Source organism: Nesoenas mayeri (genome assembly GCF_963082525.1).
Source record: "Nesoenas mayeri genome assembly, chromosome: 1".
NCBI classification, from domain to species: Eukaryota; Metazoa; Chordata; class Aves; order Columbiformes; family Columbidae; genus Nesoenas; species Nesoenas mayeri.
Window position 1 is genome coordinate 123,692,982 of NC_137541.1, and position 13,996 is coordinate 123,706,977.

Genomic DNA, 13,996 nt, shown 5'->3' on the forward strand with positions numbered 1-13,996 from the left:
GCAAAACTACTATGGTGGTCTGTTGTGATAATACTTAATACAATGACGTTCAAAGGTATAAAAATCAGTAATTCTTAAAGATCAATGTCATTCCTTTCTCGGGGTTTGTTTTCTCTTCTGAATTACATTTCACTTTTTAGTGAAAAAATATTTCTCCAGATGTTGGTACATTATAATCAGATAGGTGCAGGGTTTTATTACTTTGTCCTGGTCAAAATATACCCAGCTAACATTTCTGTGAAAGCAGAAACTTGTCTTTAGTTTAGGTGAGTTTTTTTCTCACAGTCCATGACAAGGAGCATTGTACAATGGATTGTGATTGTAGCTACTTGCAGTCATTATCCATTAATTAATTGTTCAAATTGTCATTACTGCTGGTCTGGCCCTGTTTCCCCTGGATGATGACCAGTTAACAGAGAGCTCCAAATGACTGAGGTGTATTTGTCTCTAAGCTGAACACTAATATAGGTAGTTTATTTTCTGTTTCCAAGTCTGAAATGTGTTTCTAGGGCCTTCCTAGAGACATGAAACATCCTCCATAGTTCCTGGAAGCAGCATGTAATTCAGAAACACAAATTTAGCAACATAATTTATTCAGTTACTTTCAAGGCACTCGAGAGCTGCAGGTCTTTGCAAAATAACAAAATTCCAAAGTAATTCTCCCCTAATTCCTAATGCTGATGGCCTTATCAACCCTTCAGGCTAGTTTTGTTTTTTACCAGCTTGATCTGGGTTTGCATGTAATAATGACTCACACATTCTCAAAAGTGCTTCTTCATGAAACTAATCCTTGTCCTTCTTTGTCACACACTTCATCATTGAGCTGTCCTGCTTGGACTTAAATCAGCTCATTAATACATGGGATGGAGTAGAGAATAGTTAGTGGCTCTGAAATACTTTCTTAATGGCTTTTCAGATGCTGCTGGGTTGGTAGGAAAGAAGGGTTTTTTGAGAAAATAATTCAGAAGTTTTGAGCAATCTCAAAAAATAACTAAACTATTTTACACAGTATATAAATATCAGCTAACTTATAACATTCTTTTGTTGGCTGGAAATGTGCAAGGCTCTTAGATACAGTTGAGAGTAGGAGGTTATTATGCCAAAGGCATAATATTTTGAATATTAGTTAAAATGCTGAAGTTTTAGAAAATAGCCAGTTTATACGTAACACACAACTTATGTAAGATTTAATTAATTGTACTTCAGTCCTAGGTAGTTTTATGTGCCCTGATACAATCCTGTTTGCCTAGTCTCTCTCAATTGCGCCAAGAGCAGTCACCTTTTTTTACCCTTTCCCAACATAGCTTTCCATGAAGAATTTTAGCTTGCATAAAACTTGCTTTTTATGCAATCTTTTAAAAGAGACGGTAGTATATTTTCTACCCTCTTCATTTTCCTCTCATGGCATACATTTATAAGTCACAATGTTTTGCTTTTCAGTGTTACCTGAGCTCAGCTCTGAATAAGCTAGCACAGGACTGGAAGCAGTGTAAATGTCATAGTGTGTCACTACACTTGGGGAAATGGCATGTGGTTCACTTACCTAGAGTGAAAGCTCCGAAAGCCCCATGAAAATATCCCTGTGTACTGTTAAAGTGTATTCAACTTTGGGTTTAGACTTCTGTAGCAAAGTGACATTGATCATGTCTTCAAAATGTTGTACATTTTAAATGTTACGCTTTTTTTTTCCCCATGTGTTTTAACCTATTTTCTGAGTGCTTCACTTCCTTCAGTGCCCATAGCATCTCTTCTAATGGCTCAGTATGCTTTGAAGATGGGAACAGGATTTGGGCATCCAAAGCTTTTTTTTAGAATTTGGTCATATTTTACATCAGAAGTAACTCAGAATTCAAGGAAACAAGGCTATGTACACATTGCAGGGGTTTGCAAAGTGTAGATATGGATATGGAGGTATGGAAGATTTCCACTGAGGATTTTACATGCTCTCAATTCTTTATAGTTAAAAATTAAAATGTTGCACTCTGTTTACCCAGGAATTTTTTTTAATACATTACAGAGTAGATTCTTGCAGAACATTAAAAATTATAGAGGCTGATAATTGTTGATTACTTGAAGTTAAAAGATAACTTTTGTTTTGTATTTCTTTCTTTCCTTTAATAACATTAGACTTTTCCTGATTTATGCAGGAAAGGTATACAGTTGTATCTTATCATTGGTTTAAACTGCTAAAATGGCATTAAGATTGAGAGAATGCACAGTAATTTCAGTATATGCAATAATTTGGGTAAAATTTGTTTTATTTTCACTGTGATTATCCTCCAAATAAATAAATAAACCTAGAAAATAAAGAAATAAAGTTGACACTTAAAGAAATGCAAGTACGTTAAGCTATGACAATACATGCACCAAGCAGCACATACTTATTAGTAGTATACACTGATATTCATGGTCACGCATTAAACTTACCCTTTCAAGAACCACCCAACATCTTTATTTTTGCCCCGCAGCTTTTATTTTACTTCGTTTTTTACAAAACAGAGTTCAGGTTTGGGTGCATTAGGATATGGCAGTCATTTTGAAAAGGCTTTTTTTGATGGTGTTTGGGGTTTTTTTTTGGTTGGGGTTTTGTTTGTTTGTTTTTAAAAAATATGGGGAAGAGCACTTTTCTTACTGAAGAAGGAATGTTCAATAATGGAGGGAACAAGAAGCTTTAATGCTAAAGCAGTAAATGCATTGTTCAAATGTAGGCAAATGGCCTGGATTTTGTATCTATGTATACACGCACACACGCACATGTGCACACAAATGCACACTTTACTTTATGAGAAGGTGGGGTTGCTTTATTTTCCATTAAGCTAGTGTGTAAGTGTAGTCTTTGCAAAACATGCAGTTCTGTCTAAAATGTCTCAGGGCATAAGTTACAGGTTGTTTCTGTATAAATCCAACCCCTTTCTTTAAAATACTATTTAAAACAAGTATGTGAAATCTTTACTTGCAAAGCACTGTTTCAAACTGCAATAGAGATTTCAAGCTATATGCAGACTACAGTAACAGTTTAAGATGACACCCAAAAAAATTTGTTTCAAGTTAAGATGTACATTTTTCAGTGTCCTGAAGATGAAAATCTTCCTATAATGTCCACTGTGATAGTATTATCACAGCACCATAATTTTGCTTTATCTCTGAAGAATATTATTAGTAAGTGAAATTTATGGTCTTTGACCTTTATGCTGTTTCTTTTCTACATAATGAAAATTTTTAACTTTGCAAAACCTCATGCACCAGAAGTCCATGCCCCCCAACATGGTACCCCAACATAGGAACACGTCTATATGCTATGGGCAAAGAGGTTCTCTGCCTTCCTTCTCCTGAAAGGAGTTTATTTCATTAATCAATCTTGCATAAACCAGGACTTGCTTAACAAGAGCAGCCTGAAAATACCTGTCCAAAGTACAGGCTGAGTTGAGCTTTGGGAGGGGAAAGTGCAGAAGATCTGTGAAATGAAGAGGCTGGTTCCCTGCCCTTGGAGAGGTTTTATTCTGTCCATTTCCATTAATACTCTGAGATGCACAGTTAGCTTTATGACTCTGTAACCACGGAGGGTTCAGGAGGAGTATGCTGTACTCTTTTGAGCTACTCTCCACCTCCCTTTATTTTCCCCCAGTTAGCAGGTAGGCTTCTCGTAGCCTGTGGGTTTCCACTTTCAGCCCCAGGGTCCCTCTGGGTTGCAGGGCTAGTGCCTGAAGGCAATGAAACGTTCCCAGGCAGCACTCTCCTCATGTGCCCCTTTTTACAAGCAATCTCTGTTCATCCCTCCTCAGTGCTGTTTCTCTCTTAGAGAAGTTCACTGTCAGAAGCTTTTGTGATGGAAATCTAAGGTTAATTGGCAGAGCCTGGAACTCACCCAGAATATATAACATATGCAAGTATTTAACATCTTTGAACCAGATGTTCAGCAAAACCAGAGATTTGACATCTCTGGAGATAGTCCCATACCAGCCTCATCTGCAGCCTTCACTCTTCCTACTCTGAGTGACACCTCCACCCGTATCTGACAAAATTCACAGCACTCTTTCCAGATCATAGAGAGCTCCTGAGCAGATACCACACATTGGCACATGATGAGAAAGCATGAGGCTGTGTCATCGCTAAGGCAAAAGTTGCTTTTAAGGTAGGATTCTTGAACACTGGCTCCCTTTCTTTCCTCTGTACTTGAGCCACTCCAGAGTTGCCAGATATTACTGTTAGTTATTCCTATGCGCATGCCTTACAGATTTCTCCTTTGCATACCCTCTAGTGTTATCTATTTCCTGCCGTGTTTTTACCATACAATTTTACGGATGCCATATATACTTTATCATATTGCAGCAATAGAATAATTCAGCATGGTTATGCATGACTGAAAATCTTTCTCTCAATCTGAACTGTAACATCTACCGTGGGCCAGTTGAATACAGCTTTGCCACATACAGAGTGCTGCTTGGAGAGAACTTGATACAGTTCTGTAGAAAACATTACATTGTATAAAATGGGAAACTTATTGGATCCACAAACTTGCTTATTCATGCATAGTCTTGGCAGAAACACACTGTGCTCCTGAATTACCGGAAACAGACTTAATGTTGCAGGGTATAACTGATGTACAGGTTTATTTTCAAGTGTTTGAGCATAGGTATGTGCTCTGCTTTAGAAGAGTTTCAAGACTGACGTTTAATATAATTCTGAATTTATAAAAGTTTGTGGAGAGTGAATACTGAAGAAGTGAAATTCTCTTTCAACTGTAATGTAAAATAGAAATAATAGCATGTTTCTAAACATGATTGTACTTGCTGATCCTTAATTCATATCAGTCTGGTTTCCCCATGCTGCTGCAAACAGTTATCTCCTACAAGTAACTACAATCTAGCTAGGCCATTTTTAAGTTATGTCAAACTGTCTTGTGGCAGTGTTCTTTCTGGTTTTTACTTTCTCAATCTACTGCTTTTCTTATGCAATGTACAGCTTCTCTTCTTTCTCTGAAAAGGTCTTGGAGCTCCTCCCAGTCCTGGGGTAGCTAGGAGAGAAGTAGAAGGTAACATAACAATTTTTGTATTCTAGAAACAGATTTCTAATTTAATACCCAAGTAATATTGTTGCACTTGTGATACTAAAGGTGGTTTCATGAAGGTATTTATTGTGTAGGGTTTATTTTCTTTTATTTAACAGTTTTCAGACAGGCAAGTTGCTTGCTGCTTTTCAGCCATGGTGTGAATTGTTATAGAAGGCAGTCTTCCTTTATGGAAAATGAAGTGAAAATTAGACTGCACTAATCAAGAACAACACTTTGGAGCCTGACTCAGAAGAAGAAGCTGTAGCTGACTGATTGCTAGAGTAAATATTATGCCTGCAACTAAATCAAGGAACTAGGAAGCCTAATTTTTCCATAAAGAACTACATATGTTCCTATGTTTTGGGGAGAAAAAATTCCATTTAAATAATTTAGCCTATAATTTAATGTTTGTATCGCTTCCTTGAGATATGTACAAAATACAGTGTATGTATTTTCATTCTGGTGCCTAAGTGTATGTGACGTACATTTATGAGGAGCATCTCTCTTGCATTATTCTAGTTGGAATATGCACGTGTAGTGCTGAATGGGTCCTGTTCTAACCATGACAGTGGAGTTATGTTTTGGGGTTTCTTCATGTTCCTCAGGAATGGCAACCTTTGCAGCAAATATAGGTATAGCAGTGAAAGTTCTAATACAGCTAAAATCAAAGTGTCCTCCTGGATATTACAATTATTTTTTGCTGTATTGCTGCTTCAGTTTTCTAAATTGGCAAAATCACGATATGCATAGAATAGGTCAGGTTGGAAGGGTTCTCTGGTGGTTATCTAGTCCAATGCCCTGCTCAAAGTAGGATAAACTAGTGCCAGGTTGCTCAGGGTACAAGTTGCAATACTGAGAACTGTACCCAGAAGCCCATTCTAACAGGTTCTAAGAAAGCAGGGTTGTCTGAAAACTGGAAGTCAATTTGATAAACTAAGTGTCTTATGTAGCAGAGAATATTCCTTCCAGTTACTGTAACTGACATGGTGATTTTACCTTCCTGGGAAATAGGCAACAGAAACACAAGCCAGAATCGTAAACTTCTTTGCCTGTTAGAAATTGTGCACTTTTCTGAGGTAAAGGTAATTTTTTCATATCTTGCACTTCACAACTTGAATGTTGCATACAAGGTTGTTGTTAGCATCAGCATGTAAATGTTGAGGTTGGTGCTGTAATATATTTATCCCATAAACAAAGACAGTAGGTTCAAGAACTTTGGTGTAGACCCTGTAGGTTGCTGAACCATGTATGATTAGATGTACTCTTCTGATCGCATGACTTTCGAATCAGCATGTTACATAAGCTCTCTTTGTTTTAAAGACTGCTGTTAGAATATCTGCAGAATATACTACAAAAGAAAACAACTGCTTCTAGCACGATTGAGAACACAGGGTGCCTGTACAAGTGGGCGTCTTTAGCTTACAACAAATAGGAGGTGATTTGACTTAATTTGTAATTCGAAGGGTCAAATTGCTTCATGTGTGCCATGGGATAAGCGTGTGCTAGAGTAACAGCATAGCTGATGGTTAGACTTTAATATGTAAAAACTTAAATCACTAATGTCTTTTTGCTCCCATTTCCATTAGTGATAATGTGCCAGTGCCGTATAATACCCATTTCTAGCTTATCTAACAAAGATAATCTCATTTTTTTTTCCATGCTTCAAAGCACCAAAAAGTCCTGGAACACAAAGAAAAGATAACTTAGGTAATACAGATACAGATGCTTTGTACTAATTATAATACAGAAAGAAGTTCGTTTTGAAATAAGTTCTAAGTCAGCAATCTCTGATATCTGTTCCAGTTCGTAATCAGCCTCCACCTTCAACTGGAATTTCAAGCGCAGGAACTGCTGGATATGGTACAACCAGACCGGTAGGTGTTTTGTCTTAAAATCATTCTTCTCCTAAGTTTCAGCAGTTTATTACACTGACAGTGGGGTTTTGTAAGTCATAACAGATGTAAGAAAACTGCAAAATTAACTAGTCATTTAATGGCTTATATGAGTTAATTCCCCCAGCAATTCTTGTCTGTTGACTAAAAATACTTCAGAATATATATACTGGACATGACTTTATTGTTTTGCACTCTACGCAATCACTTCATAGGCTCCCAAATTATATAGTATTTTCTGTCCACTTTCAAATAACTGTGAAGGGTGAAGTTATTCTTTGCATTGTATGTTCCTGTTGACTACGTTGCTGATTTGGTATGATAAAATGTATTATCTTCTGTGCTGAAATGTATATCCTGGTGGCAGTTAATTTGTTACAGGCAGTTAATGTATTATATAGGCAACTGATATATTGCTGATTACTTGATGTGTAGTGGAATTCTGTACCTTGTTTTAAAAATTCATTTTGATAAGGTTCTTAATGTAAAAGTGAAACATTCAACTATTTCAACAAAACGTTCAATAAACATTAGTTCTGCATTTCATTCTTTATTTGTGGAATTGAAATGAAGGAATTGAATGAAGGATTCGTGGGCACTTGGATGCTTCACTACAAGCAAGAAATCAAGAGATGGAAGACATCTGTGTTATTTCTCTTAACAGTACCAAGTAGGAGCCTTGTGTTAGTGAAGGAGAAAGTGTTTTAATATCTATAGGTCATCTTAAAGAATTACTACGAAATGGTATTGTTTGTTGATAATTCTTTAGACTTTGCAGCGTATTTCAGAGGGAATTTTTGCAGCAGCATGAAGGACTTTTCTTTCTACATCTACATCAACCACAGTATTCGTGCTTACTTTGTTCACTTTGTGTGAGTTCCAGTCTCTTTAACTTAGATCATACCTCTTTATACCTAGACATTTTTCAGACTAAAAATCAGCAAAAGTTGTCTCTTCCTTATTAGTTTCTTGGTCATTAGAGAACTTTGGTTTCCATCTCTAAGGCATTTCACTCATCTCATTGGGATAATGTTCACAAAGACACTGACAGGATGGAGAGCACAGATAGGAGTTTTTGGTAAGGGTGAAAAGCATTTTGCTTGCATAAATGTCAGTGGGATAGATACCAATGAGTTTTTTGACCTATGAACAAATACCACACCTCTTCTTTAATGCTGTATCTTTCTTCCAGGTAAAGGGTTAGACCAGTTTTTGTGAATGAGAGAGAGTGTGTGAAGAAGCCGTTAAAGTAAAGATCATAGAATCATAGAATGTCCTGAGTTGGAAGGGACCCACAAGGATCATCGAGTCCAACTCCTGTTCCTGCATATGACAACCCCACAGTTCATACCGTGTGTCTGAGGGCGTTGTCCAGTTGCTTCTTGAATGTTGTCAGACTTGGAGCTGTGCAGCTAACCACAAGAGTTTAAGTTAAATCTGTATAAATTTATAAATGGTTGTAGAGTTCTTTTTCCACCTTTTAAATGAGCAAGAAACAAAAGAATGCTGCCAGCAGTGCAGAGATACCAGAGTTCTTGTAGAGTTTAAAAGTTTTACCTTCCTGCTATTGCCATTTCTATAGAACTCTTGTACAGTATTGAAACCACTGAAAGCCACCACTGAATCACTTTCTGCTGATTGATTTTTTTTAGAGAGACTGAATCTCACAGTGAACACTTCTTGATCTTTGCACTTTTATGTTATTTTCCCAGAAATGTAAAGTGTCTTCTTCTAAAAATCTGGGTGAAGAAAATGTAGTATACAGAGGAAATAATGTATTAATATATCACTACATGGCCCACTTTTTTGTTGTTGTTGTTGTTGTTGTTAATCTGGAACCAGCACAGGATTTGCCATTTCTAAATCAAAATAATGTAATAAAAAAACCTCTGGCATACAGAAGAGACTCCACCAGTATCTTGGAACTGGCAAAAGTGCAAGAATTTTTGTTCATTTGAACAAGACACAAAAAAAGTAGCGCTGTTCTCTTGTGCTGCACTTCTCAACACCCAGGCTGGACTGCAGTTGGAGCTGCTTACCCATTTCCAGAAAGGACACCAATACTGCAGCGCCAGCATAATTTGACAAGACAAAGCTGACTGCATGTCTTCTTTTGCAGATGATAAGATTTTCCTTCAAAAAACCCAAAACAACAACAACAAAACCCCAACAACACAATAAACCAACCAAGCAAATATAATAGAAGGTCTTGAAAAAAACGACACCTAAGATCTGCTTGGCTTTTCAAGCCTTAGCTCTACCCTTGTAGGGATTTCTTCCCTGCCATTGCTGCTTTCCTTTTCCTCAGCTCGTTTTTAGGGCAGCGTTTCATGTCACTGATTTCAGGACCAGGGACAGTCACCAAAGTGTCACAGCTCCCTTCCCCTTCTTCCTTCCCTTCCCCTTCCTGTTGTTAAATGGACACAGACAAGTATAATGAATCAAGTTTTATGCAAAGCATTTGAATTAAAGTACATATATCTAGTAAAAGTGGGATCAAGGAGGATACGTGTTTTGTAGTGGTAAAGTTTCTTTGCTTGTTCTTCAGTCATGTTTGTGTAGAGAGTTGTGTCATGGGGTTTCCTCTGAAAACCATTTCAAGAACATACATTCTGTCAGAATATACCAAGTACACAAAATTCTAGAAGAAACAAATCTTACAAACTATCTTGCCTCATGATTACATTTTTTCTTTTTTTCTTTTTCTTTTTTTTTCCCCGAAATCTAGCAACTTTTTCCCAAATACTTTACCTTAATCTTTCCAATGTGGTGGTGTAATTCATTCAGCTTCAGTTGTAATCTGGAATAATTTCCTATTTCTCTTTAAATACTGATGTCGAGTTTTTTATTTTGTTGTTTTGAGAGCAATTCCATTCCCAGCATATTAACTTCTATTCCAACAAGCGTGGCAAGACTCAAGCCTACAGATGAGGCAGAATGTATGTTTCATTAATACTGTTTGCTGAGGAACAAGAGTAACTGCCTTATAGTTAGCAAACAGAACTTTCAGAGAAAAGAACTAACCATGGTCTTATATGCATATCTTGGACTTTCACTACATAAAATTGACTGTAGCTGCCATTTGCAAATGGCAGGCTCTAACTATAGCCTTAAAAGGTAGATGGTGTCTACAGTCTGCATTGACAGTAGGTTGTCCTTGTGTCCTTATGAGATCTCCAAATAAAGTAGTTGTTGTTTTTGTTGCTTACAACAATTTGCAGATTTAGGTAAAATAGCCATACTAGGAGTAATAAAATAATAAGTCTTTCAAACATTGCCGCACAGGTAAATATTTATATAAAGTTGAAAACTGTTGTAAAAATTCTTTACTTTGAATTGAACCCTCATAATGTTATGAGAATATATCTTTGCTTTTTTATGTGCATTAAAAAATTAGCTCAGCAACTATTATGAAATAATGTATTTTTTACAGAATCCTAATCATCTTGAATCATTTAACAGTAGATGACTACAGATCCAAAGTAGAGCTAAAATAATTTCTTTTTACCAATTATTCTGTCAGACTGTTCCACCTCGAGCTGGAGTTATTAGTGCACCACAAAGCCATGTCCGTCCTTCTGGGGGAAGACCAGCCCCTGAAACTCAAACCAAACCAGCTGAACCACCAAGGGGTAAGTTTACTTTAGAAGTTAAATATTTAAGTTACTATTCAGTCAAGAGGTGCTGTCTCTGTTTTGAATGCTTTGTTTCCAACAGATGTCTCTTTTTTCATTAGAAATTAGGATTCTCTAATGTAGTAACATTTGGCAGTTTATGTTAGTGTTGATTATTCACAAGTATTGTAAACCCTCATCAGATAAAAGGCAGCAGTCAGAAGAGCTCTAGACCCACATATTTCATGCCATCAGAAACTTTGATTGGATTGCTGTGTTCTGGTCTGGGCACATTGGTGTGTCCTGTCATAGGTGTTGGTCATTCTGTGAAGTGGTTTCTCTGTAATCATAATATTTGGAATAGTGTTTATGTTTGACTTTCAAAGCCACTTCCTAGACTTAAAGGGTTTTTAAAATTGCATTAATATCAAAATATGCATTTTATAATAGTGACTTCCAAAATGCTTTTAAATACAACTGAAGTATACTTAAGAATTACATGGCTTCTGGTTCTCTATTTTGTGTCTATAGTAACAATTTTTACTGCTGATGACTTCTAATCTAGTGCCCTTGAACAGCCCTCATTTTTATAGCACCTTCTGCAGTTCTGTCTGGTACTTCCACAGCCACGTGTTCTCATTCTTGCCATTCCTAAGATTTCTATTACAATTCTTTACAGTGAAAACCACTGCAAATGTACTTACAGGCTCACCAGTGCTTCCTGAACCACTAAAGCCTCAGGCTGCTGGACCCACTCAGCCACCACCTGTGCTGAAGATGCAGGAACCTCTGATACCTGTGACATCACATCCATCTCAGTCAAGTGCCCCACAAAGTCTGGAACCCCCACAACCGCCTCCTCGTAGCCGATCGTCTCACAGTTTGCCTTCTGAATCTGCTCCTTCGCAGCAGCAAGTAAGTAATAAAACCTTGTATATATATTTTTTAATTAAGTAAATTAACATAGCTTGTACTGAATGCTGTGGATGTGTGAAAAACTCCTAAAGCAAGCAAACAAACAAAAATAAAGGTCAAAAGATTACATTTAAAGATCATCAGGCTCTAGTAGGATAACACTTAATTGCTTATGTAGTGTCCATGAATAACTAACATCTTAAATACTAAACATATAACTTAAGATTTTGTATGATGACTTATAACTTAATGGACACCTTGTTCTTAAAATTACATTGTCATTTGGCAGCTTTGTACGGAAAGTCAGTCGAAGAAATTTCATTTTATTATGACATATGCATGACTTCAGCTCTATAGTAACTAGCTAACTGAGGCTTTGATTATAAAGTAAGCTTTATCGATTGCATGATGTGGTGGTTTATGTTTATAATAATTCATTGCAGGAAGATGATACTGATAGATACTTAATAGAAATACATTTCTCCCCATTCACCAGTGTCAGTTCAAATATAGAAAGATATCAAAACAATCTGAACATTTAATACACTAACATAAATATTCTGTTCGTGGGACCATTTAGAGTGTTATTTTGCAAAAAAACCCACCTTTTTTCTTTTCTTACTACTGCTTAAAAAATGCAGAGGTAGGTTTACAGTGTTATCTATATATACATAAGGCTAAACTTCTTCTCTAAAGGCCAGTGCTGTTAGTTTTTACAATATCAGGTGCTAGGCCAGATAATACACTACTTGGATAAAAGCACAAATTTATTGAACCTGATGGATTTGTGCCCAGTTCTTACAAAGAGTAAATTTGTGGGGGTTTTTTCTGGTGTTCGGCTCAGCTGTAGATACTTATAACTACATAAGTTTTCATCAGTATTTTAGATTTTACCTTATCTCTACATCTGAAGGCCACTGTCACTAAAGCGGTTAGTTCATACCTATTGTGTACCACAACGAAGAAGCCAAATTCAGTCCTCATTGACTTGAATTCTAATTGAAAAATCTAAATGCTTTTCCTTTCTTTCTGCTGAACCTCTCTCTGCCTGTTAACTTTTTTTTTTCATTTTGGAAACTTAGGCCAAAAAAGGTGGATATTTTTGAATATACAGATAGAATATCAGGACTTCTTGCAGTTTGGTAGAAAGTATGAAGTGTTGCCAGCAGAGAATATACATGGAGGCATAAGGTGCTTGAGAACGAACTGATTTTGTGAATAGAAACAGATTTGTGGAAGAGGTGCAAGCAGTTCTCTCAAAATTATTATGAAAATTACATTTACCTGTGTGTATACACAGCAATCAAAAATATGCTCAAGAACACTGTAAAGAGGTTTTTGAGCTACGTATTGTTGTGACTAGATTGTTAACAATATCCAAACCTGCTAGTTTAAGACTAGTTCATGGAACTATAATTTTCTCTGCAATCAGATTTCTTTGATTAACACAGGCTGTGCAATCACAAGGAAGGCCCACTTTCAGCCTCATTGATTGTCTGCAGGTTAGGGGGTTTTATTTCTGTTTCTTTTTTTTCTTTTTTTTAGTTAGAGGTTTCTTTCTTGATTTTTGATTGTAAATACAAAGTTTTCTGGGAAAAGGTCTTTACGTAAATACAAAATCTTTTGAGAGGTAGTGGATTCCAAGCCCATCCTTTGATTCAAAGATCAATTGTGATATTTAATAACCTAAATCTCTCTGTATAAAAATAATTGCTTGCATACAGTGTGAATATTCAGGACTCTATAGATTACTGAGCAATACTTTCAAAAAGAAAAGTAGTTATTTTAAATAGTTTTATTTATTGTAAATTAAGGAGATTTTGGGTTTTGATTGAATGAGGAGTCTTATGTTTTTTTTCAGCTTGGAAAACTAGTACTGTAGAAGAGTGATTATACACACACAGTTCCCAGAATGAGGGCTATAGTGCTTTTCATGTTAACAGATGATTAGAATTAGACCATCAGTAGTCCAACTCTTACAATCAGTCTTCAAAAAAAAGCCACAATCAGCTGCACAATGAATGTCTGTATGGAAAAAACGTCAGAATTAGCTTGAGCTGGGTTTTTTGACTCTTGATGGTAGAGCTTGTAAGTCTTACAATAGAATACAACAGAAATTTAAAATTTAGTGTAGTGTGTAATAGATATTTTTGGTTTGTATTCATATGTCCAAAAATGGCTTTCTGAAAACTTGAAGTATTTTTAACTTGAGGTTGCTTTGTTACTTGGATTTTCTTCCTAATTTTCTTTTCTTTGATGTCTGTTTCTCTTTCACAAGCAGGAGCAACCATCAGGGTAACAGGTATCTGACTATTTACCAATCTTGTATGTGGTCTCCATCTATTCAAGCAGAAAAGATGTATGATTCTTGTTTTCATACATCTGCAGTCTCATCCACGTTAAAAATCACCTGTCCCCATTAATGAATTGACTGTCATACCATAGTTTGCTTTTTCCTTTCATAATGCAATTAAAATTGATACTGTTAACTGTATTTAGTAGCACCATAGCAAATATTGTGCTTC

The 13,996-nt window shown here is 36.2% G+C and overlaps 1 protein-coding gene across 6 annotated transcripts in view; it reads left to right on the forward strand.

The window, feature by feature from the left end:
- SYNJ1 (synaptojanin 1) overlaps nt 1–13,996 on the forward strand; it is a 64,696-nt gene that overhangs the window by 45,806 nt on the left and 4,894 nt on the right. For 3 of the 6 annotated variants that reach the window (XM_080340746.1, XM_080340747.1, XM_080340751.1), the window contains 5 exons: nt 4,985–5,032; nt 6,719–6,757; nt 6,854–6,924; nt 10,466–10,574; nt 11,263–11,471. In XM_080340746.1, coding sequence (XP_080196872.1) covers nt 4,985–5,032; nt 6,719–6,757; nt 6,854–6,924; nt 10,466–10,574; nt 11,263–11,471 — 476 coding nt within the window. The remainder of the gene's footprint in view (nt 1–4,984; nt 5,033–6,718; nt 6,758–6,853; nt 6,925–10,465; nt 10,575–11,262; nt 11,472–13,996) is intronic. The other 3 variants (XM_080340748.1, XM_080340749.1, XM_080340750.1) reach the window with 3 other exon arrangements.